Here is a 27,775-nt window from a genome sequence, read left to right on the forward strand (position 1 = left end):
GACACCACCACCATTAGACACACCATTAGACACCACCACCATTTGACACCACCACCATTAGACACCACCATTAAGTTATATACAAATCAGAACCATATCGATGAATAACACCGACAGACATACAATCAAATTTTCAAAGCATTCGACCCCGACAACAAATTACTGACGAGTGATTGAGTGATTGACGTTGGTGAAAATTGATGATATACTATTGTTACTTCTCGTCATCAATTAAGGTATTTAACTATGTATACTAGTTATTAACAATTAAAGATTAACTGATAAAAAGAGAGAGAAACATAGCCAAAAGAATAATGTTTTTCCACCAAAAAAATAGAATAAAAACAGTACTATGAAATTTCCCCTCCCTCCCCATAAAATATCCCTAGATCAAAAAACATAAACATTGACAATACAACTAGAAAATTTAAACGCAATAACAAAGAGTTGCAACATCACAACTCAGACTGGTGGTGGTGGTGGTGGTGGTGTGGTGGTGGTGGTGGTGGTGGTGGTGGTGGTGTGGTGGTGGTAGCAGTAGTGGTGGTGGTGGTGGTGGTGTTGGTGGTAGCAGTAGTGGTGGTGGTGGTGGTGAGGTGGTGCTAGTGGTGGTGGTAGCAGTAGTTAAGTGGTGGTGGTGGTGGTAACAGTAGTGGTGGTGGTGGTGGTAGTGGTTGATGTGGTGTGGTGGTGGTGGTGAGTGGTAAGTAGTGGTATTGGTGGTGGTTGGTTGGTTGGTTGGTTGGTTGGTTGGTTTACAAGGAGCTACGGTTTAGTTCAGAGCCTTGTCACGGCCTCTACCTACATACTCGGCAATGCATACAGGAGAATAAATTAGGCAGTGTGTTAGCTGGGATGTAAATGGAGTCTGGCAGTGATGTAATGGACTGCATAATGGAGTAAAACAGTAAATAGTGTACAGGTCTGTGATGGAGTGTGTGGTGAACTTTTAAAGCCCTGTGTGTGTGTGTGTGTGTGTGTGTGTGTGTGTGTGTGTGTGTGTGTGTGTCAGTAATGTGCAGGCCGGACAAAAAGGATGTACTAAGAAAAAAAACAAGGAAGAAGAAGAAAGAGGAGAAGGAAGAGGAAGATGTGGAAGGAAATGAAGAAGGGAAGAAGAGCCCTTGCTGTTTCATCTCAACCAGATGAAAATGTCCCGTAGACTTTTAGCATTTTATCTTCTATTATAACTCAGCTAATATATGTTGGTTAGGTTAGGTTATATCAGGTCAGAGAACGAAGACACTTAAGGTTATAATTTGTTATCTAAAATATTTTAAGGTCGAAATTTAACGGTTTTATAAGTTACTGGTCAGAATGCATAAGTAACTAAATAAAATACATCAATTTGGTACGACTACAGATACGACTACAGATATAATCACGGCCCGTATTACACTCTCGTCGTAATCAGAAACTTCCCTTAAGCTTCTGTACAGTAAGCTGGATATAATGCTGAAACAACTTTTAAGCTTATATAGTCTGGCGAAATTCAGAAACAGGTAAATGTGGCCCAATTAGCCAGAGTACAGGTAGGGGGGGTACTTACCCACGTCAAGCCCGGGCACCTCAGCCACCACGTTGGGACGAACACCCGAGGCAGATACAGCAGTTGGCCACGCCCAAGCCACTACCGTTAGCCACGTCCACCACCACGCCCACACGCCCATTCTGTTGCAGGGGGCGTGGGTGTGTCAATAGTATGGAGACACTTTGCCACGCCTTCCGCACACCTGTAAGGGAAAAAGAGAATCATGTTAAAAATTGTTTCATGAACGAATTTTACTCTTTTTCAGTGACGACGAGTCTCCTGAACAGCCAACCACAGGTGGTACACTCTCTCTCTCTCTCTCTCTCTCTCTCTCTCTCTCTCTCTCTCTCTCTCTCTCTCTCTCTCTCTCTCTCTCTCTCTCTCTCTCTCTCTCTCTCTCTCTCTCTCTCTCTCTCTCTCTCTCAATACGCAAGAAAACCAATAAAATGCATCAGATAATCATAGTAAAATACCCAAAGTTCCTCATTTTATTGCCATCATATTGATCCTACCTGCCAACGGAAGACAGTCAAAAGCATTTTCTTCTTTCACTTTACAGTAATGTACACAGAAAGCATCAGAGCATAATGAGACACAGTGTGTGTTCTCCGCTGAAGTGTTTCGTGTTAATGAATTCACACACACCTTTATTCCTGCCTTAATGTGGAACAGTTTAAGAGAACCAAGTCAGTGAGGGTTTGTGTAGTACATTAAGGAATAATTTTAGTCGTACGAATATATGTCTTTAGTTCACCTGTCCTTCCCTCCAGTTACAAGAGAACTTTAATAACAACAAGTAAAAGTTATGAGAGACGTGAATTATATTAACAACAACGGAAGAAAATACACACACACACACACACACACACACACACACACACACACACACACACACACACACACACACACACACACACACACACACACACACACACACACACACACACACACACACACACACACACACACACACACACACACACACACACACACACACACACACACACATCACGAACAACAGCCAGGCGAGGAGGCCCTAAAGACATAAGCATACTGACACACTCTTTTGCCGAGTTTCATCTTGTAGTTTTCATGGACCATAAAGAGGTGGGCAACGACAGAGTCAATGTCACCTCGGTAAGTTTTATGTCCCTACGTTATGGTTTCTTCTCTAACATTCCCGTGGGAGTCTGGGAGGGAGGGGGGAGGGGTTGAGGAAGGAGGGAGAGGGTGAGGGAGGGAGGGGGGAGGGGTTGAGGAAGGAGGGAGAGGGTGAGGGAGGGAGAGGGGAGGAAGGTAGGTTAGACACAAATGGGGTGAACGAGGCCTTACGAGAAAGTGTGTATTTGTGGTTTAGAGTGACAGGGATAGAGAGAAAAAGAGAGGGAGAAATAATGGTCATAATTATATCAATAGTGGTTATGATAGTGATGATGATGATGATGATGATGATGATGATGATGATGATGACTACTACAACCGCTACTACCCCCCAAAAAAATGCTTATAATAAAGAGGAAGCATCTATCTATCTATCTATCTATCTATCTATCTTATCTTATATCTCCCACTCTGTACCTAGCATTCCTCAGGGCTCTCCACAACGTATATAAGGCCAGACAATGGAAGCCCCTCGTGTCCAAATGTATGCACCAAGAGAGAGAGAGAGAGAGAATTCAGCACCAATAAATCTCTCTCAAGGCTCACTCCTCCTCCACAGCCAGAAGGAATACACAAAATCCTATCCCACGCTCCGATTTGTATTTACAGCGGAATACAGAGAGAGACTTGCCGTTCGTGACGTGGAAGGGTGCGGTACAGTGAGACCTTTATTTAACAGACGGTATGGGAGAGTGTAGTCCGTTATATCAAGGTACATTATATTTGTGTGTGAGATCTCCGTACAGACAGACAGACAGACTTGACATGACATTGTAAAGGAGTGGGTGTGTTATGGGTTAAGGAAATATTGTTATTATTATTTTGTTGACTAAGTGTTAAAGTAGCTTCATCTTCATTCCACAATAAACAAACAACGTCTATTACTTCTATTTAAAACACTGAAACAAAGTCACTATTACACTAAGAAAAGTCATCATTGTTGCCACACTCTTTAAGTCCCTGATGAGGCGCAACATGTATCACAAGTCACACCATTACCAACAACGCTCTTAAATCACACTTTACCCGGGAAGTTTTCTCCGAGGTGGCATCACTGCAGTTATGCAAATAAGTGGCAAATAGGAACAAATGTTGGTGTGAGACAGGAATGTGGGGATGATACACGCGAGGCGCTGTCAGATGGTGTCCTCACAGGGACTCGGGGGACACGCTAACAACTACACACCCACCCAGAACTGTGGTTTAATGAGAGGTAGATCATCTTGCTGTACTTAGGTTATGTTGGGTTAGGTTAGGTTAGGGTTGATTGGGTTATGGTAGGCTAGATTTGGTTAGGAAGTGGCTACTTAGCCGGGAATTCCCGGCAGGGCAGACTGGAGCTCCTTCGACGTAAGTCAGTCGTGGTGAGCTGGTGTGATCTGTCCCTGTGGTCACAGCTCCTACCAGCCAGGTCAGAGACACACCAACTCGTTACGATTGGGTTCCCGGCTACCTTAGTCTGCCTAGCAGGGAACACCAGCAAAGTAATTACTTCTATTTAGTTAAGTTAGGTTAAACCTACGGGTTGAGTCAGGGTCCAGTACGCCCCTGACGCCCATTATCGCCTTAAGCTGGCAGGACCTTCTCCTCCTGTGTTACATGTACAGTCAGAAACCATAACCTCTGACCCACTAGGTTGAGCGGGAGGTGAGGCTAGGGTGGTGTTTCTGATCGGCGGCTCACTGCAATGGCCCCGTGGCCAGACACAGGTTGAACAGGCGAGGCGATAGTTCAACAAAAGTATACAGGCGAGGCGATAGTTCAGTAAAAGTATGCAGGAGTGTTCCAGCTGGGCACCGTGGACAGAGCCAGGGTAGCCAGAAAGTCTCCATAAGAATATTTGATGTTAATGATATTGGTATTAAAAATGATACTGATCATGTTAACGGTGTAGGTGTAAGAAAATCCTCTTTTTAGTCAGTTGTTCATTACCATTTCAGCATTAACATTAATGTCTTAATAAAATGATAAACCAAAGTTACACAAACTGAAACAACAATAATTTATATTTCAACAAGTAATATTGACAATTAATATGTCCTTTAAAACTGATGTTAGGAGTAACATCACAATCAGTGTGGTGATTAATGCGATGGTGTTTGTGATGATGGTGCTTCTCTGTGTGGTGAGTGTGATGATGGTGCGTCTCTGTGTGGCGAGTGTGATGATGGTGCTTCACTGTGTGGTGAGTGTGATGATGGTGCTTCTGTATGTAGTGAGTGTGATGATGGTGCTTCTCTTTGATATATCTCATGTCTTATAGAGACATTATTAACAACAAATTACAAAAATTTCTTAACTTTATTAGACAATACTTTTAAAACAGTATAAGAAATGTTCATGTGTTTCTGTGTGAGTCACTTCATGAAACTCTCTAATTATTTCCTTGCTGGCCATAGAATAATGATGAACCACTGCTGTGTATCACATCATTACCTTGTCCCCTTGGCAAGTTATATTCATGTGTTGTCAAAAAATTTAAACACGTCATGACAGGATATGTCTACCACACACCACCTTCTCTCCTATTCCCTTCACCCTGTTCTTGTTTCTTAGCCACCCGTGTGTGTGTGTGTGCGTGTGTGTGTGTGTGTGTGTGTGTGTGTGTGTGTGTGTGTGTGTGTGTGTGTGTGTGTGTGTGTGCGTGTGTGTGTGTGTGTGTGTGTGTGTGTGTGTGCGTGTGCGTGTGCGTGTGTGTGTGTGTGTGTGTGTGTGTGTGTGTGTGTGTGTGTGTGTATGTGTGTGTGTGCGTGTGCGTGTGCGTGTGTGTCCGCCAAATAGGGATAATGGGATAATCTTTTTTCATTGTTATGGCAATGTAAATTCATTTGCATATGAAAAAAAATGCTGTTTCATAATAAGACGTCGTTTACAGTCATAATATATTCAAATTATACAGCCTTAACAACATCAACCTCAACCTAGAGAAGTCGACTTGTGAAAGAGACCTTGGGGTACTTGTAAGCCCGGACCTACGGCCTAGAAAACAGTGCGTTAATGTTCGAAATAAGGCAAACAGAGTATTGGGTTTTATATCTAGAAGTGTAAGTAATAAGAGTGCAGAGGTCTTATTGCAACTATATCTTGCGCTAGTCAGGCCGCACCTCGATTATGCGGTTCAGTTCTGGTGCCCTTTTTATAGAATGGATATCAATTCACTAGAGTCGGTGCAGCGAAGAATGACGAAAATGATTCCGGGACTTAGAAACCTTCCATATCAGGATAGGTTAAAGAAACTAAACTTGCATTCCCTAGAAAGACGAAGAGTGCGGGGAGATATGATAGAAGTATTCAAGTGGGTGAAAGGAATCAATAAAGGTGATATAGATAAAGTTCTTATATTATCCGAGCAGGATAGGACTCGGAACAACGGATTCAAGTTGGATAAGTTTAGGTTTAGGAGGGAGATAGGAAGGAACTGGTTTACAAATAGGGTGGTGGACGAGTCGAACAAGCTTAGCAACTTTGTAGTAAGTGCTGGAACGCTGGAAAGTTTCAAAGGGAGGCTGGATAGATTCATGGATGATAGAGAGTGGTAGTAACTCTCGACAGGAGCTGCCATGCACAGGCCAACCGGCCTATTGCAGACTCCTTATTTTCTTATGTTCTTATGTTCTTATACCTAAAGCAGGTTACGTTATATTTCGTTACATTTCGTTACATATCATTACGTTACGGACGTTACGTTATGTTACGTTTTGTATGAAGCTATTCATTTATATGTATCATTACAAGTGAAAAATCATAAATATTATATTGGATTGTCGGCCATTAACTTGGTCAAACTTTTGTATTGACCAACACATGATGCCTTAATGAGCCTTAAGACATTGCTGCTGATTATAGAACATTCCGTTCTTACTGTAAGGCTGCTTTAATTCTCTAACGCTGTTGTACACAACCGACTTGGATGTTCCCACGGGTGTAGAGGTGAACCAATAGGCTGCTGACACGCCGGACAACATTGATGGCCATGTAAAATTTTGACTATATAGGCTGAAATACTGTTGTCCGAACGTTCATCTGCTAGCATGGGCAGCCCGGAACCTTCCAGGAACCCCGCCGAGTGGGTCCCATAGGTCACCCTCCTTAGGTGCTGAGACAACTGACGGTCTTCAGGACTCCGCCGAGAGGGCCAGAACAGCTGCCCTGCGCCCCCAAGGAGTGATGCTAGCGAAGGTCCCGCTGGACCCCCGTGTAAGGATGAGATTTTTCCTCTATTTATCTCTAAGACTGGGAGAGGCAACACTGGCTAGTGACGCTAAGAGTATCTACTGTCATATATTGATATATTTATTACTTATTCTAACGCAGCTTCCACAACACACCGAGACTTTGGTGTTTGTTTCTGCAAGTGAAGGAGATATAGTGAGTCAACCTGAGACGTTAGCCAGCTGGTGCACGAGTTTGGACTTACGACCACAAGTAACCACAACTTATATGAAGTATACAGTCCTCAGTAACTTTTGCCTGATTCTTCACTTTGTGGTATAAACAATACAGTATTAACATTATTTACCACTGCTTAGAGGTGTGATGTTTGATGCTTCACAGTTTAATATTTATAGACAGGCAGCCTAATGAGGTGATGACCTTCACGGCCAGCAGGAGTTGTACTGACAGCCAAACGATGTGTTCAGTGTATCAGAGAACTGTGTATGTTAACTAAAGCATGAGACTTGGCCTGTTGCTGTACTATGACAACATTATGTCGTGTGGGACATCACCAGAGTACTCCTGTGTTGGCTTGAGCAGACATATTCTAAAACTGCTGCTATATCCTTTTAGCACCGGCCAGTGGACATGTTTGTTGTCCATTAGACATAACATATAACTGATTTACTTCACGTTTGTGGGAGCAGTAAAAGTAACATTACATTCAAAGTAAAGGGGAAGTATGACCTGAACGACTATGACGAGTATTCAAGGGTATATGATGCTCTGTGTGTTCGTACGTGCGTTGACACTCTGTGAGCTGCCGACCAGTAAGGGACCCCTGGTCTCACCTACCGCTCGACCTGAGTGGGCCAGTAATTATGGTTTCTGACTATACTTCTTCTGAAAACTATATACTCAAAAGGTACTTGAATACGGTATTTATTTGTCCTTATCTTTATTTTACTTATGAAACTGGTCTTCAGTTCATACTATTGTTGCATTTTCTTCAGTCTATCTGCTCAGTGTTGATCTGTTACGAACAAAATGATAATAAACAAATTTGTTATCTATTACAATCTTGCAACAAATCAAAACAAAAATTAATCCCAAATATACAAATGGGAATGCTAATAATTCCTTAAATGAAAAACATCGATTTGCATTTAAATATGAGTGGAGTGTATAATTTAAAGGACAAAATACTAATGTCGTATCTGTTGGTCTCGTCACCTTAAATCAATTAGTTAACACAAGCACGTGGACGGCGACGGACAAACCAACATTTTTGGCCCTCTCATTCATCACTAATACCCCCCCCCCCCTATATATATACAAGTAACAACCTCTGCATTTGGGGGACCAAAAACTCACCCGAAGGTAAATTTTGCTTTTCCCTTCGATATGAAACCGTATTTAAGGTCATCCATTTAATCCGCTCCCTGATTTCTAAAATATTCGAGCATTTGTTTACATCAAGTGAGTCGTTTCCTATATTTTATGCGACATCACTCACACGCCCATTGCAAAATCCACAATGTGTTAGCAGGTCTCAGCAGGGAATTTATGGCAGGGTAAATCACACTGAAACAACAGGGGAATTTGTTCTAGCTTTAATAGCCTCCAATCCCTACGGTATAAATCTTGTATTGGTGCTGCTGGGTCGGGCGGGCGGGCAGGTGGCAAATATTCCCAACCTTATGATATATCTCAGTGTTTATAAGTCTTTGACGCCGTGTTCCATCTTAGGCTTGAGGAGACGTCATCATGGCTGGTTTACCGAGACCTGTGTGATTCTGGAAACGGGCAGTGTAGTTTGGGGGAAGTTCAAAGTATAATATTGATGTGGCAATGTTGTTTCAATAAAGCAGTAGCTGTAGTAATAATGATAATAGATCAACATATAAACTGTTTCGTATTAGGCGATGTTATTGTGCCTAAGCAGTTAATGTATTGTACTGTGAGTGTTGAAAGGTGTAATGACTACTAGACCCGTGACAAATCGTGTATCATCGACTTAATTCGTCAGTCTCTCGAGGGATTATCTCCAAAAACTGAAACGAACGCTAATTACCTGGACCAGTGAACCTGTTTTTATGGTACAGGTACAAGTCATGTTTGGTCGACTTGTTGTAGGGATTATGAAGGAAGAGTAAAGTCACTTGTTTTTTTTTTCTGATTTACCGATGTTGAAATTGGCTCCCGACCTGATCAGTTTACCTGTGGGTTTACTAATTAATATATTGTACGAGTTTACTTTTGAAAATATTATTATGTGTTGGTATTCAAGTCTGGGTTCTGGTTAACGAGGATTTGAAGCTTATTTTGTGGTCTTGGTGGAAGAGAAGAGAAGAAAAGATAAATTACTGAAGAAGAATAAGGTAAAGAAAAGCAAGACATAGTAAAAAAAAAATGGAAAGAAGAAAGAAGAAAATATAGAAGGAGAAAATGAGCAATAAAACAGGATAAAGAATGAGAAAACAAGTACAAGATTAAGAAAGAAGAAAAAATATAATAATGATTAAAATGTTTACAATAACTAAAATAATAAGAAAAAAAAACATGAAAATACAAACTTAAAAAAATAGATAAATGTGAAGAAAGGGGAAAAAATAAGATAGAAAACGACAAATGGCGGAAGAAGAAGAAGGAAGAGGAAGAAGAAGAAGAAGAAGAATCACTCTACTCTGTAAAATTATATTGCCCGGAAAATAAGAATACTCCCAAATTTGTCTATGTCCTGGGGAGGGCCTAGTAAGCCAGCTGCCGCCTCTCTCCAGCAACCTCGGCTCCGGGTGTGCACAGTATATATGTAAACTCCAAACCCGGAAACTAATGCAAGTAAATAACCCGATTTTAATGTGAATATTCGGACCCAGTTCAAAGATTTAAACGCATGGTGTAATATTTTTTTTTCAGATAGTTAGTTATACATTTTTAGATGGGAATATTGTAGACTAATAAAGAAATATATAGTAACACAGAATAATGTAATACAATCCTTTAGTAATATTATTCTTGCCTACTCTACCTCTGCTTGTACTCGAGGAGGGTATTCCATTTAAATCGTTGTGTGAGGTTTGTGTTTTGGAAGGTCATTTGAGATTAATCCTTATCTACTGGTAATGTATTAATTGGCTGTATTTCCAACAAGTGTCATAGTTGAGTGTTTTATTACTGCCTTTAGTCCTTATGTGTGTGTTCTTTTTTGTTGTTGATGAATAGTAGTAAGAAGATAATGCACACACACACACACACACACACACACACACACACACACACGCATCGTTAAAAGGACCTGTTACCCCCATTGACCCGGAGTGACTGTGAGTGACGGCGAATACATCAGGTGTCGCGGACACCTCAGGCTTGCACGCTCTGTCACCCCGTCTCCTCTCTCTCTCTCTCTCTCTCTCTCTCTCTCTCTCTCTCTCTCTCTCTCTCCTTCCCCTTAATTCTTTCCTGTTCTTTTCCTTCAATTTCAGCTCTCTTTCCTTCCACCATTAACAACAACTTTTCACATTTTGCTTTTTCCTCATTTCACAAAGTACCTCCTCCACCCACGTATTCAAACCTTCCCTGACCCTGAATTCCTCTCCCTCACCCCATCCCCCCACCCTTCCACCTCCCATCCCACTTCCTCCCATCCCCCACCCTTACCTCCATCCCTCATCCCCTTCAGTACTTCATCATCCGGGACTCCCACACTAACGTAGGATACCTCGCTTCTAAAACATCTGAATCTTGATGCTAGTGACAGGAACCTTACACGGTGGTGGTGGTGGTGGGTGGCGGTGGTGAGCGGTGGGGGGCGGTGGGGTGGGCGTTACCGTGGCCTGTGGTCCCCCGGGCGACGCTCCACCATCCCAATAACACCCAGGGGATGTCTTGCCTCCATTAGAGAGATTACGTTCTGGAGGTGCAAGTTCGTGTCTGACTCAATATCACGTATGTTCAGCTGTTACTCTCACACCTTTTCTTTTTTCTCCTCTTATTTATTACTTGTTGAAGTTAGTGGTTTAGAAAGACATAGACAGACAAGCAAGGAGATAGAAAGACAGACAGACAGACAGATAGCTAGACAGAGGAGACGTATTTTGCGGACAATCTTTTGGTATAGACTTTTTTCTTAGGTTGGATGAAAAAGAAACTTGTGTGGAGGAGCGGCAGTGAAAGTCTTGTGATCTCGGTCTCTCTCACTTCCGCGTTGGCCGGTCACTGCCAATTTTACAGTCGATATACCACGACAACCGATGGCTCTCTCTCTCTCTCTCTCTCTCTCTCTCTCTCTCTCTCTCTCTCTCTCTCTCTCTCTCTCTCTCTCTCCGTCTTGCTATTTGAGTGTATCTTTATCTATCCATTTATCTCTCTTTCTATCTCTCTCTGTCTCTCTCTCTGTCTCTCTGTCTCTGTTTTATTCTCTATCCTCCGTTCCCCAGTAAGATATTACCGTCCTCACTGGATAGAGCAGCACAGTGTCAAAGGCATTCCCTGATCTGCACGGAGGCGGATTTGCTAAGCTCGGTCTAAATTAATGTGTCGGATTGGTAAGTTGTGTCCACTGCCAGAACCAGAACCATTTCCTCTTCCCCTCCCCTCCCCTCCCTCCTGAATCAAACCTGGACACAGGGAGTTTCGGATCACCCGTTGCTACCACCTACACACACACACACACACACACACACACACACACACACACACACACACACACACACACACACACACACACACACACACAAACACACACACACACACACATACACACACACACACACACACAGAGTTTATCTGTTGTACTGTTGGGCAGCCGTTCAGATTTTTGGTAATTACATTTTCTGTTGATGTTTTTATATCTTGCTCTGTTGAATATTTACATGGGGGAAACTCTTGTAAATTATAGATTTACATAACTTGCTGAATTTCAGAATTTGTACTTTGCCGCATATGTAAATGTAATACCAATGTAAATGAATGTATTTGTGTTCAAAGGGAACTTGTTATGAATTTCTTATGAATTTCAACTCTCAGTAATTGTAAGATTTGAATAATAATTTCTAAGGCTTATGTACCTAAATATGATTATTATTAGTATCATTATTATTTTACTGTAAATGGATAATGTGAAATCATGTAACATTGATTAACTGTAGTGACGGTAAACGAAATTAATTATAAATGAAAACCAACACTGGAAATGATTTATATTTAAAACAAAAGTAAACTAAAAGGAGCACACACACACACACACACACACACACACACACACACACACACACACACACACACACTCTCTCTCTCTCTCTCTCTCTCTCTCTCTCTCTCTCTCTCTCTCTCTCTCTCTCTCTCTCTCTCTCTCTCTCTCTCTCTCTCTCTCTCTCTCTCTCTCTCTCTCTCTCTCTCTCTAATATATGTTTATATATATATTCTACCGTAACCTAACCCTACCTACCCTGGGTAATTAACTCCACCTGTGTTTTATATACGTAAATTCGAATCCAATACCTGGGTTAGAATTTTTTTAATACAGTATCCTGTGTACTGCACCCCGACCTGTGTGACTGCTTTATACAACCACCATAGACAAATAAGAAATAAGCAATACGGAAATGAGTAAGTAAAGTTATGAAAAAAATACGAAGAAATATTCTGAGATAAATATTTTAGTGGACGTCCCTCAAAAACATTTTATAATTCGTTCTTTTAAAACCAAGTCTCACCAAATTCTCCTCTTTCACCCGGCAACACAGATGCTCTCCAATTAAGTTAAAGTATTTTTCCCCCCTCGCTAAGTTTCACTACAATGTCGATAAAAAAACCATCAGAGAATCAACAAGTTTCACCAGTTTCCTCGCAGAGTTTCACCACATCGTCAATGGAAACAATCAGAATGCCAACAGTTTCACCGATTAAAAGAAAATCCCATTTAAGATTTTTCGTAACAAATCACTTCAAGTTTCGTGATTTTTTTTCTTCTAGTTTCATCAGACTTTATAACGAAACGGCACAAGTGCTGTTACGAGGTTTCATCGAATTCTTCTGTGAAATACCAAGGGAGGGTGAAGGAATGTGAGGCAGCGTCTGGCTGATGTGTTTTATGGACGTCTCTCCCAGGTCCCATCCAATCTCTTCCACCGTCACGCATCCCTCCCATCCCACCACCATCCTTCTAGCTACACCTTACTATCCCAACCTCCTATCCTATTATTCCGGTCAATCCTCCTAACCAAACTCCGACATCATCAACCTCCTTCTTTCATCCCACCATCCCATCCCATCCCATCCCATCCCAATATTGCACTCTCCTCTTCCACCTTCCCATTCCACACTTCCATCCCATCCTCACTATACCTTTAGCTGAATAGGGGATGGACAGCACATTGATGCCTACCTCATGAATAGATTTTGATCACGAAGGTTATAAATCACACGGGTTGTGAATTCGAAGGTTATAGAAAATATCAGTAAATATTGGTCTAGTTAGGCTCGATATTCTCAAGTCTTATACGATGGGTTGTGAAGAGGTTTTGTGTTTGAAAGCATTATGATTTGATTCTGATATTTGATGATACATGAAGTTGAATATTTGGGTAATTGTTTTAGTTAGTTTGATGAGATAGAATTTTGATTTAGAGGAAAGTCATCCAAGAGAAATGACTGGGAGGGTGACTCTTTAAGTGTATGTGATGCACTAGTTCCATGTCATGTAGATGCCTTTTCATAACTAGTGTTTCAAGCAACTCAGTCTACCTCCCTTGAGCACACATCTGGTCCCAAGTGGCCATTATTTGTTTCAAAACCTGAAGTACTGTTTCCGAGGGACCAGCTTTTAGGATGATGACGACTTGGAGGTGGGTAACGAGGCGTGGCTTGAGGGACAGAATAAACACTTACACAACAGGATCCTGGATGTACTGTAAATCATTTTGCCGATTGTGTTCTGGGGTAATGGTTAGCCAGTACAGTTGGCGAATTGTCCGATCAATAACGTATGCCTCGAACACCAGAGGCCACCAGTGTTACAGTATATGTTCAAATATGCCAGGTATGCCAAGACTCAAGTACGTCAGTGATAATTTACATGGATTTTATAGTATTCGGTATTTTGCAGTCGATCAACTATGTAAGAAAACTAAAAATGAGTAGCATTGGTTATTCAGGATGACCAAACTGAAGAAAAGAGACTGTGTTAATGGTGTTGCTACTATACACTATCACCTATGTTGTTGTGACAATAAAAAGAATAATAGTATCCATGTACCAAGAGTTTGTTGTGTTTTAAAGCTTAACTCAGATGATTATATAAATATGAGGTGATTATACAGTGGGTCGGCACATATATGCATTAACCTCTGCTGTGAACCTGAACCATCACCATTATATCTCTGTCTCTCTGTTTATATAGGTCAAGCCTCGCTGGGGCCAGAGAAGGTCATGGACAGGTAGCCATATGTCTTCTCACCTCTGACTCAAGCGGTCATCAAATTCACATCACAGTGATCATGAGGGCTCACTCTACCGCCACACCGACATCCGTGATAGATAGATAGATAGATAGATTGATAGATAGATAGATAGATAGATAGATCAACAAACTTACATAAAGACAGACATACAAGCAGAGAAACAAAAAAAATATCGAGACACAAACTTAAACAGTGAGACAGACAGATAAACAGACTGAGAAACAAACAGTAAGGAAGAAAAACTCGGGTAGAACACAGTTGGTTGTAGTACCGCTCCCGTCACCCGGCGTACAGGTATAAAATATTACTCTTTAATGAGGAAGAGGGGGGGGGGGGGGGGGGGGGGGGGGGGGGCAAGTGGGAGAGCCAGGCTGGTCCGTCCTCAGCTTAATGTGTTGCGCTTGAGGGTACAGTTCACACAACACACCCGAGCATAAAATAATCCTGTTGCCTTTGATCTTTGCGTAGCTCAACTCACACACACACACACACACACCTGTTTTTTCACTTAATTACTCTGAGAAAAATTGTGTTACCTGGAGAATAATAAAAAAAAAAAACCAGATTTAAGACAAATATAATTGATTAAATAAAAATTAGTTTGGCTTTCATAAAGTAAACTCTTAAAAACATTAACTTTGGTCGAAAAAAAAATTAACGATAGATGAAAGAGTGTAACAGTCTCCCTCCCTCCCCCTTAAGACAATCAACACTATCGCCACTCAACCTTGTGATTAACCCTTTACAGTCGAGTTATCTTACGACACAGGAAGTGGAGTGTGATTTGTTCTGCTTCAATGGGTCTCTCTCTCTCTCTCTCTCTCTCTCTCTCTCTCTCTCTCTCTCTCTCTTTCTCTCTCTCTCTCTCTCTCTCTCTCTCTCTCTCTCTCTTCTCAGTGTTTAGTTTTCTGTTCATTTATCAGTATCAGTGTATTAGTTCGATTTAATTCTAGAATATTTATTTTTCTCATAGTTTATCGAGTTTTCCTATGCTGTATTTTGTCAGTATTTTCCACCTTACTGTCCATCTCTTAGTGTTCTTGTCGACCATCTGCTGTCTCGTCTCCGTCCACTCTTTTAACATGACTTAGAGACATTTCTATTCTGTGAGTGTAATTAAGAGTCTTCATTAGTTTCTCATTTATCTTTCTTCTCTTTTATATCCTTAGTTATCAATTTACTCTCGTCTGTAATTGTTAGGAGTTATTTTTCTGTTTCCTTTAATAATCTAAACGTATTCAGTTCACAGGGAGTTATTTTTTATCTGGCTCCCCCTAGCGGCTCAACCTGTAAACTCTCTTGGTCTACATTTTTCAATTTGTATAGAAACTTCTCTCATATTTCCTCAACGCCGTAGTCCTCGCCACTATCAAGGTCGTGTGTTTTTCGTACAAACTTTTAGAATTTTATACTTTCACTACTTTCACTCTTAGACGTTCTCATTGGTGTAAGAATCTGTTAACGCTCCCAGGGTGCTGATAATTTTATTGTATTCTAGGAAAACAATGAATTATAAAGTGTAGTCTAAATTTTTATTCCACCAGAAGTTAATATCTTGTTCTTCACTGATCTTACCTTGTTATATACCACACACACACACACAAAAAAAAAATTCATTACGAATATTAAATACACAATCTCGAGGTAACTTAATAACTTACACACTTCCTCCACGTTCGTTTCCAAGTAAGAGGTAACGACAACTCCAGTGTTATTACTTTCTACAATTGAATTTCATGGTTATTTCAATCCCTCAGAAATCTTGAATACATGGAGCCTCTGCCCTGATGCATTATGTAGTCTAACAAGATTTTATTACTTCTCACTTGTAAATTCATTAACTCATCCTCTACGATAAACAAATGACATACATCAGCCATCATGTAGGTTTAGCAGCTGTCTATCTCTACACACCAATATTTCACCAGTGCATGACGCCTTCCTATGTGACTGTCCAGTGTTTCCGTGGATCATGCGAGGTGTGTGAGTCCTTGATGAATTCCTTTATGACTTTCGTGACAGTGACCGAAAGTATATTTACTTGCATGAAATATCAGCAGTCGACGTAGTGATGGTGGAGGTGTTGATACAGTGACCTATATAGCGTTTGGTGAACGTACAGGTGGTAGTAGTAGTAATAGTAGTAGTAGTAGTAGTAATAGTAGTTCGATTTATATAAGTGTCCTACGGAAAGAGTCACAAGCATATTCCATAATTCTACATTCCAACTCATCATTGGTTAACACATTATGAGTTCAACAACTCTCCTCAACTCTGCCAGAACTATAGATAAGATGACTAACCTGACAACTATATCCACAATTTCTATTCTGAGTCAAATTTTACATAATACAGTTCATGCAAGACGAAGCCATTAAGTGAGTGAGTAAATAATAACGAACGTAAGAAATTGAAACTTAATAGTGCAGCTGTTCGCCTCTATTTTTAGCGCCCGCTGATCACTAAAACTCACAGTTATATTTCTGTTTCTTTGTTATGTACGGCCACGGTATGCGTCTGTATTATACCCTCCAAAAATGCCCATAAACGTTTAAATGAGAGAAAGGAGGGAGGGAGGTGTGTCCGCTGCTTCGTCTAATTTAAGAGGAAGTAACTGCATGGTAATCTTTGAACTTGGGGTTAGCAGACGACGGTAAACCCCAAACATCAGGTTACCTAAGTGATTTTTAGTGTCAAGATCGTGTTGAAAGGAATGTGGGAAAGTTATTCTTTGAAAAATAATACAAACAATATATTAATGATTATTTATCCAAGAAATATAAACAGTAACACAGCTATGTAAATGAAAGAAGTGCTGTTGTGTGACCCGGCATCAGCGGAGTGGAAGAAGCGGCGTGAGACTTAGGGGCATAACGAATTTGACGAAGACGGTGAGCGCACGTAGTGGCAAACTTGAGGAACTGGAAAACCCTATTATTGCTGTACAGTTTATGCTCCGAGCCTGCCAGCCTATCGTATAGTCGCGTGTGCACGTAATGTGACCACTTTCGACCAATTACCGCAACTTATCTTCCTCCTGAGCCCACATTGTCTGCTATTGGTAAGGCTTGTGGGAGTCTTTTTACGTGTTTGTACGTGGTTGCAATGTTATACTGCGTCAGCTATAGACCCAAGTGTTGTCCCCACGTACTGTACCGCAGGGTTTAGTTCACCGTCTGGTACAAGAAAACGGCCCAGGAACGTTGACGGTTGGGTAGATTGTGATGATGACGAAAATGACCCAGAATTTGTCATCAAAAGTATAATATTTAGTACCGTACTGCAACAGTGAAGTAATTAGTATTAAACCATTGAAATTTTAGTGCTTACGTGTTCATGTTCGTACCATCAAGTGTTTTGGATGAGTGATTAGAAAAATGTTTAGGATCCAACCAAACCGAAGCCACAACGGATGAATGGTGAGTCCCATGTTCAATTTTTCAATTTCAATTGTTTATTCCTTGATCGAGGAAGCGGGATCCTAGTGCTGTCACTAGGTACCCCTGTACAATAACACCAGAAGTATCTGGCAAGTGTGACAAGTATATACAGTATAAATATTATAAAGGGGCTTACTAAAGCCTAAGGAAGGAAGGATATTCCTTTAACACATAATCAATGTTATTTACATAATAACTGGTCAGTATGGGGAGGATCATCATGTCTCCGTCAGGGGGTCGTGGAGTGGTGGTCCAGCAGGCGTCACAGAAGCGTTGTGTGTGGGAGTCCCATGTTTCATATTTTGTACACCGGGGATCAGAGGTTCGTTCGCTCCCTCCCAACTGAAGCAGTATCGACCCTAAATGAGATAAAACAACACACCCAGAGCAGACGACACTCCGGATAAGTCAGGTCGGAGATTCATTCCCGTGACTCCATTTCACCGCGGGGAGTGAACTCGTGTCTAATGATATTACTGTAGTAGTTAACAGTAAGTGAGACAATAACGGTGACGACAAGATGACCACAATTCATTAGGCTGCTTACGTAGGCAGACGGGGCTAAGAGGAAGGCGTGTATATTTTATTTTATTATTTATTTATTCTTTTTTGCGGTAGGACGACTCCGGAAGGTTGTGTCTCAATGTTACTGTTGTTGCAAGTGCATTTAATTTTGGCAAAGGGTTGACATTAGGCTATAATCTGCCCCTATAATTCTAGGGGGTGGTGGCGGCTTTATCCATTCTCGTTAACTTTAATTCGTCAACAAAGAACATTATCACCCGCTGTTGCCTCCGTGGGCCAATATTTTTCATGTTTTTGTCATAACTTTGTTAGAACTTTAATTACATTACATAAATTCTACCAGTGTAAATAACAAAGCGTCGCAACTCAAATTGACACGAGGTCACACAAATACGTGTTTTAGAGCCCGGTGAAGAAAATTAAGCTTGGTGATAAATGAAATGATTTTCTCAGCTGCTTTATGTCCTGGTGCCTCCTGAACCAGTTGAAATAGTTTATATAATGAGATATGCAACTCAGTATAGCATTTCCATGATTACATATATTCTATGTTGCTCCAAAAATAAAAATAAATCACCTTTTTTATTATAAATTTGGACTATTTTTGTATAATCAAAGAGGTTCCTGCCTCAAAACTTAAATAATTTCATTACTAAACAACTCAAGCTTCCTGTTTCTTGGAGCTAAACAGACACGTATATATAAATCGTTTCTCCCTAATAACGTCCAGCACTTTTATATTAAAAGTACTTGGTCTGTACAGTCTCTTTGGCATTCCACAAAATCGATGTCATGCTCATACCACCAGGGGACAGACGTGTGAATTCCATGGGGCTTCAGTGAATTCGAGAGTTTCCTCCATGGGTTTCATCTTTTACTCGGAAACTCACTGATGAATCCAAGTCTTATTTCCTATTATGAGAAAGGTCAGACAATTGGCTGGATTGGCTTCATACATTGTCGTTCCTGAGCTTGAAATTGCTGAAATTTTTTTGGCATCTCTTAATACCCATGAGTAATGAACAATATGAAGGTTGTCTATAATTAAGCTCTCAATGATTCAGGCTACAGTTGTTTCATTTAATTGTTTCACTATTGAAGGCCGTCCTGACCTGGGGTTCATCCTCAAGGTTTCTGTGCCCACACTTGAACCCCTTGACCCACCTTGTTTCAGTGGCATAAGGTGAGGCATCTGTGGACTGCGCTCCCACTTTAAATCGATGAACCTTCTTTTGTTAGGAATTTCATGACGCTGATTCTCATTTTTGCCAACATTTGTAATTGTTTAAACATCATACTTTAAACTTTCACCTTTAAACCAAATATTGGATTACATTAATCAAATCAACTGAGACTAGTAATCAAACATCTAATTTAATCCTAGCTAAAGAAAAACAAATATTCTGTCCTATAATCTTACTCCTGAATTGCAAAAGATTTTAACACACCTTCTGTGCTCAGCCTAATGTGTCATAATCATTACCATCAATTTACACTCTTGGACCTAAACGGAATGAAACATCCCCACATTATTTAAAACACGGTATATGTTGAAATATGAGGCAAACAAACACGACACAGCCATGATAAAGACCGGACAAACAAACACGACACAACCATGGTAAAGACTGGACAAACAAACATGACACAACCATGGTAAAGACCTGACATAAATAGTTAATTTCTACCTGATGACTCTTAAATATACTGTGTGTGTGTGTGTGGTGGGGGTGTTTGTGTGTGGGGGTATCTTTGTGTGGGGGTGTCTTTGTATGGGGGTGTCTGTGTGTGGGGGTGTCTGTGTGTGGGGTGTCTGTGTGTGGGGTGTCTGTGTGTGGGGGTGTCTGTGCGTGGGGGGTGTCTGTGCGTGGAGGTGTCTGTGCGTGGGGGTGTCTGTGTGTGGGGGTGTCTGTGTGTGGGGGTGTCTGTGTGTGGGGGTGTCTGTGTGTGGGGGTGTCTGTGCGTGGGGGTGTCTGTGTGTGGGGTGTGTGGGGGTGTCTGTGTGTGGGGGTGTCTGTGTGTGGTGTCTGTGTGTGTCTGTGGGTGTGTGTGGGGGTGTCTGTGTGTGGGTGTGGGGGGGTGTGTGTGTGTGTGTGGGGGTGTCTGTGTGTGTGGGGTGTCTGTGTGTGGGGGGTGTCTGTGTGTGTAGAAAAACAGATAAAGATACTTTTAGACATTCAAGTACCCTTTTCCCTTTATTTTTCTCACCACTAAAACTCATGGAACTTGATAGGTGCTGGGAAAGCAAGGAGCTGCAGGTTCCCAGGAGACGAAGAGCATCGCAATTCTCTTAAGAACTGGAAAATCCGCAACCTGATCCCTTGTTTGTCTGCTGTTAAGAAGTCTTGGATCCCACGAGAGTGACGAAATCACTGTAGACTTTGGGAAAGATAGCTGTAGATCCCTTGGGTATTTCATGGTGCATTTTGTATTGGGAGCCCCATTGTTTATCCGGCACACAGGCTGGCTGCAGGCTGCATCCAGGACGCAGATAGAATGAATGAAAAAGTGGATGATGATATGTTGCATTGTTTTTATGTTGAATATAGAGACAGAAATGTGGGGTTTTAAATACGTATGTGTGTATGAAGAGTGACATGTACTGTCGAATATGCATATATTGTACAGTATATATAGTATATGTCCGCCATTGGCCCAAATGAAGTGCACTTACAAAAATTAACCATACCAACTTTCAGGTCTGATATATGTTGTGGTCGTTCACACCCCCCCATCTATTTAAACTTTTATGAGCATTCTTAGGGCTATTTACATTAGCACACCAAATTTCAACTCTTGTGGTCTTACATAAGTCTGTCTCTTGTGACGTCCACCAAACTCCACCCTGGCAGTACCCAGAATTGTAGCCTGGACAGAACCCGTGTCTGGTAGACTGCCGCCTCATGGCATCGTCTTGGAGACAATTTCTCACCCTCAGATCTAATAATTGCACTTCGGTGCCCCGACGAAAGTCAATTTCCTGGGAATTGGTTGTACTATGGCGATTCTGACAGGTGGGGGTGTTGAGATAGCAGTCTTAGTGAACGACCTTGACCAGTTCCTATGGTTTACAATACGTCCTCCAAGTATTTCCTCCACGGTCAGTTGATGACACTGAGATGAACCTAACCATCAGGGCCACGGTTGTCTGACTGTCACCATTATCCAGCAAATGTACGGTACTGACATTAACACTCAACATGAAGAGACATCGGACGTGAAGGTGAAGAACTTCATCACGACCTTAGGGATTATTATTTTGCGATCGTTTCATAGGTTACTGATATACAGGAACGTTCGGTGTTTTGTCCTGCATTATCTGTTAACCTTTTGTTTGTTAAGTCATATAATTTCCTCATCGCTGTTGTAGTTTGGGTTTCAATTTTATGATGGTTCATTGATGTTATAAGAAACAGGTGTTCCTTTAATTAATTATCGAACATTTTATTTTGTATTTAAGCTCACATCCAGCCTCTCACTCCTGCTGTTTCACGTAAATATACACACGATCCACTTGCCACTGTCCCACACGTCCACACTCAAACAAATGAAATACACGCAATCTCTCTCACACCTTCCAAACTTTTTCTCTTCTCTCTCTCTCTCTCTCTCTCTCTCTCTCTCTCTCTCTCTCTCTCTCTCACACACACACACACACACACACACACACACACACACACACACACACACACACACAGCACTATGGGTGTTGAGTATTTGATAAAGAGATGACCAGACATAACCAGGAGGCTTCATACCTGAGTTGTGGCGCGGCCATTGAGGTCAAGATGGGTCAACGGTCAAGCCATTATAATAAAGAATACCTCCTTTTTTATACCATTTACTTGAGGAAGATTATTATACTCGTTTATACACACACACACACACACACACACACACACACACACACACACACACATCATAAACACAGGAATGCTCGCCAAATAAGATAACATGAATTGTAGGCAAAGTTATTTAGAATATTCATGCAAATAAGTTACTGTCCGGAATAGTTCAACTCGAATTTACACGACACACAAACATTCACAGTTTTTATTCGTCTCATAAGCTGACGCAGGAATTCTACCCCGTTGTTAATTATCAAACTAGTATGAACGAACGTGACGAGACATAAGTTTGTGGACCAGCAAAGATAAATGATAAACTGAAAACATTTGTTGTCGACTTTGTTTTACACGAAGAATGGACTCAAAATACAAACTGTAAACTGTTGACAGGAAGAATGCATTTGGAATATATATTGTCATTTCTAGTTGCGGGACGATTAACTGAGAATATATATTGTACAGTAAATTCTATGTAGATAAATAATAGGGTGAATAAATATGTATTGTATATAATATATATTATAAACTCCGCTCATATATGGGATATACTGTAGATATATTTCAAACCAAGATATAAATATAACTTCCCCTTTACTGCCTATAAAGTCGCTGGTTCATACCAAAGTCACCACCCCTAGGTCACCCCCCCCTCGGTCACCACCCGGGTCCCTAGGTCACCACCCCACCACCCCTCGGGGTCACCACCCCCTCGGTCACCACCCCTGGGTCCCTAGGTCCCCCTAGGTCACACCAGTCCCCCTAGGTCACCACCCCTCGGTCCCACCCTGGTCACCACCCCCCCCCCACCACCCCTGGTCACCCCTAGGTCACCACCCCCTCCCACCCGGGTCCTAGGTAGGTCACCCTCGGTCACCACCCCCCTAGGTCACCACCCCCCTAGGTCACCATACTGTAGGGAAGTGAAAGGGATAGTGTGTAGAGCTGGTCACTGTGTGCTGAAATACGGTCTTGACTTATATAGTTTTGATTTGTAAGCCATTATGTACCTGCACACACCCGCAAACATGCATGTGACTGTATCCAGGTATCTGTTCGTACGTGCAGTCATGTGTGTGTGTGTGTGTGTGTGTGACGGACGTTTAATTTTAACCTGGCCACATGTTTCCATGAAGTTTGTCATTTGTAATTATGAGGGTAACGCAGGAACCAATTTACTTTGGTTTCAGACCACTGCCCCTCCATGAAATCGATTCCCAAATGAGAGGCGGCCCTAATTCACATCACGCCCAGATGGTCCTTTGTTGCTTGTTTAACGATACCGAGACACGAGAGGTTGAGGAGAATACGGTGGAATCACCAGTTGAAGATCCGCTGTTCTGAGCAAATCTGTTTGAGAGTTATTGGATTGTCACTAATTGCCATTATTGGATTTTGATGATTACTCTAAAATTCTAAATGATATATATTTACCCTTTTTCAGAAATTTTTAGAGATAAAAGTCATTGGTAACCAAAATATGCTCTAGGAATAATTTATCTTTAGTCCTTGATAAGCTATTTTTTATCATGGCGGCAGGCTCAGGTTTTGATTTTTATTTGCAATGTATTATTTAGCTGGTTTGATAAAACCTTCTATTAACACTGGTTTGTCTTTTTACAGGTTGAGACACCAGCGCATGGTAAGTACACATGTGGCAGTCTTAGAGATTGAAGATATCATTATAATACTATGTAATTTTAATATATGCACTTAGAAACTGTAGCAGTTTCAGGGATTAAAAATTCACTAATGCAATATTTAAAGTTACTTCATTATTCTATAAAGTGGTGATAGACTTATATACTGAGCCTTGATTATCTAGCAGCAGATATTATTTTATATATTTTTTCTTGCCTGCATCTTACAGACACTGCTGCCGCTCAGTACCAGAGACCTTGCGGTGGTAACGTCAGGTACAGAGGCTTGTAGCGATGTTAGCTTTGAGGTTGTCTTAGGTCACAGTGTCTCGGTTTAATTAAAATCATAACTAACACCTAGAATGTGGTTTATCGAGGTACTGTACTGTTTTTCTGATGGAGGTAAGGTTCACGTGTTTTAGTATAGTATAAATTTAATGAAACAATTTTTAGATGCAGATGAAGTACATATGAATTTATTTCTGTTCACCACAAATGAGATTTATGAAGTTAAATTTTATGGTTTTGTTTTATTTAGAAAAATCATAAATGCTAAGGCTTTTTCGGTGCAGATAAAATACATATGTATATGACTATAATGTATATACAGTATGTATTTTAATGTTTATCTTGAATGTAAGGTAAGGTAAGGGCCATGAATTTAATTTATTGCATGGTTTTGAATTGAAGATAATGTGCATGTTTTATTTCTTCAATGTTCCATACAGTGAATATTTTGAAGAATTTCCATTGTTATTGTCGTCCTCCTAAACATACATCTGTTTACCTTCGTTTTTATAATAATTTATTGCTAGAAAGATTTAATTAGAGGATTTGTAAACATTTTTTCTCACACACGATGTCAACCCTAACTGCGCTCCTTTGATGACGTCATGGGAATTGGAGCAAATGAAAGAAAAAACTTTGGCAAAAAATTGGTTACTTGTTTCTTGGCTTGAAAATGGGTTACTGATATTAAGCTTGAACTGTACGTGTGTAACTCAGCAAAGACGTTTTCCTCTGGCGTTGTGATAAACACTGGGGGTGTTGACTTATCATAAGAACATAAGAACATAAGAATGGAGGAAACTGCAGCGGGCCTATTGGCCCATACTGGGCAGTCCCGTTTACACCCAACCCCTATTGCTCATATAAGCATCCAACCTATGTTTGAAGCTATTCAGTTTATTCGAGTTAATGATGATATTCGGTAACTTGTTCCATTCATCCACTACTCTGTTTCCGAACCAGTGTTTACCTATTTCACGCCTAAATCTAAATTTGTCTAATTTAAAACCATTGTTACGAGTTCGCTCTTGGTTGGATAATTTGAGTACCTTTGTAATGTCCCTTTTGTTTAGCCCTGTCTTCCACTTATACACCTCTATCAGGTCGCCCCTCGCTCTACGTCTCTCGAGGGAGTGCAAATTAAGATGCTTTAACCTGTCTCTATACTCAAGGTTCCTAATGCCCGGGATTAGTCTTGTCATTCTCCTCTGAATTCTTTCCAATGATTCTATATCCATTCTGTAATACGGTGACCAGAACTGAACTGCGTAATCCAGGTGTGGTCTCACAAGCGCAAGATACAGTTTTAGGATGACCTCGCTAGTCTTGTAACTAACACTCCTTTGTATGAACCCAAGTACTTTATTAGCCTTGTTACAAGCAAAAACACATTGTTTACTTGGCTTAAGGTTCCTACTTATCATTACTCCTAAATCTCTCTCGCAGTCGGATTTCTCTATGGCATCGTTGTTCATCTGGTATCTGGTTTCCCTGTTTACATCTCCTATACTGAGTACTTTACATTTGTCCACGTTGAATTTCATCTGCCATTTTTCAGACCATTCGAAAAATTTGTTTAGATCTTCCTGTAGTTTTGCGGAGTCCTCGTCAGATTTAATATCACGTCCTATTTTAGTGTCATCAGCAAATTTACTTATGTTGCTGTCTATGCCGATATCTATGTCGTTTATGTATATAATAAATAATAATGGTCCAAGGACTGAGCCTTGGGGAACTCCACTTGTGACGTTGCTCCAATGGGACTTAGTGCCATTATTGCTCACTCGCTGTTTCCTGTCCTGTAACCACGCCCTAATCCATTTAAGGATGTTACCTTTGATGCCATGTGCTTCTACCTTTCTAATTAGTCTTTCGTGGGGGACTCTGTCGAAGGCTTTGCTAAAGTCGAGATATACCACATCATAACTGTGCCCCTCGTCCACCGATTCGAAAGCTGATGAAAAGAATGTTAATAGATTAGTTAGACAAGAACGTCCGCTTGCAAAGCTATGCTGGGAATCATTGATCAATCGGTGCTTCTCCAGGTGATTTTGAATAGAGTTTGAAATGATTGCTTCCAGTAATTTGCCTACTATTGATGTTAGACTGATTGGGCGGTAGTTCGAGGATAGTGATCTATCCCCCTTCTTGAAAATCGGTATTACATTCGCTATCCTCCAGGATTCTGGTACTACACCTGTTTTTAAGGACATATTAAACAACTTTGCTAAGGGCCTACTAAGCTCTTCCTTATATTCCTTTAATACTCTGGCAAATATCTCATCAGGACCAGGTGACTTATTAGGCTTTAGTTTGTCTATTTGCTTACTAATATCGTTACTAGTCACTACTATCTCGCTTAATTTGTTTTCTTCACTATCTCTGAATAGAGTCGGTGCCTCGGGTATCATGTTTAAATTTTTGGTGGTGAAAACTGTTGAAAAATATTTATTCAGATTATTGCTCATTTCTCCGTCGTTATCAGTGAGCTCGCCAGTTACTGACTGTATTGGTCCAATCTTTTCTCGTGTTTTAGTTTGATACATTTGGTAGAATCCTTTGGGGTTTGTCTTCGCCTCCCTTGCTATCCTTACCTCATTATTCCTCTTGGCTTTCCTTATCTCGGTTTTAACCCTACTCTTATAATAATCCTGGAGGTAAATTTCGCCACGCTTTATCCTTCTACCTATAGCCTTCCTTTGGCCAATGATGTTTTTTAAATAATTATTTATCCATTTAGGGTCATTGTTGTCTGATCTGAGTTTTTTGTATGGTATGTTCTGCCTTTGTGCATTAAGTAACTCATTATTTAAATTGTCGTGGAACTCGGCAATCTCAAATGTCGTTATCAGGTCGGAGTCATCTGTCAGGTTCACGGCCAAGCGCGACACCCCCTCTCTCAGCTGCCTCTTTAAACTGTCATTGTTTGCCCTTCTGAAATCTGGTACTTTAGTGGAATTTTCCTTACGTCTGCCCTGAAAATCTAACTGGAATCTAATTTCTTTGTGATCGCTGTTTGCAAGTTCGTTCCCTACCTCGACATTGCTAATGAGGTTTTCTCTATTCGACAGAACTAAATCGAGTATATTATTACCCCGTGTGGGTTCGGTTATATGTTGACTTAGGAAACAGTCCTGGATCGTCTCGAGAAAATCCTCTGATTCTGAGTTACCCGTAAGGTCAGTCCAATCTATTTGGCCAAGGTTAAAGTCGCCTACTATACAGACTTTGTTGTGTATGGAAGCCCTGCGCATTTCATCCCAGATAAGTCGCTCATTGACTCTATCAAGATTGGGAGGTCTTTATATTACTCCTGTGATTAATTTTTCCCTACCGTCGCTTAATTCTATCAAAATTGTTTCTGTATTCCGCTCAGTTTTTATTTCTTTATTTATTTCACACTTCAGATTATCCCTAACATAGATTGCTACTCCGCCTCCTTTCCTGGTCTGCCTATCGGTATGGAACAATTTGTAACCCGCAATTTGGTATTCGACCGGCAACTCACTTGAGTCTAGGTTGAGCCATGTTTCAGTGAATGCTATTATATCGATTTTTTCGGCACATACCAAGGCCCTAATATCATCCATTTTGTTTCTCATACTTCTACTGTTCACGTAGTAGACATTTAAGTTAGTCGTGTTCTGAGTCCTCCCATTACCGCGTTTAGTTTTAAACTCCCTGTTTAATTTAGTTTTGTCATCATTCCTAACACTATTTCCCTGTA

At 40.9% G+C, this 27,775-nt stretch overlaps 1 protein-coding gene across 1 annotated transcript in view; it reads right to left on the bottom strand.

Moving 5' to 3' along the window:
* Positions 1-27,775, bottom strand: part of LOC121864086 — a 216,359-nt gene that overhangs the window by 141,710 nt on the left and 46,874 nt on the right. Inside the window, exon 2 of the mRNA XM_042362995.1 lies at positions 1,550-1,733. Coding sequence (XP_042218929.1) covers positions 1,550-1,670 — 121 coding nt within the window. The 5' untranslated portion in view covers positions 1,671-1,733. The remainder of the gene's footprint in view (positions 1-1,549; positions 1,734-27,775) is intronic.

Source organism: Homarus americanus, unplaced genomic scaffold (genome assembly GCF_018991925.1).
Source record: "Homarus americanus isolate GMGI-L3 unplaced genomic scaffold, GMGI_Hamer_2.0 scaffold55047, whole genome shotgun sequence".
Taxonomy (NCBI): Eukaryota; Metazoa; Arthropoda; class Malacostraca; order Decapoda; family Nephropidae; genus Homarus; species Homarus americanus.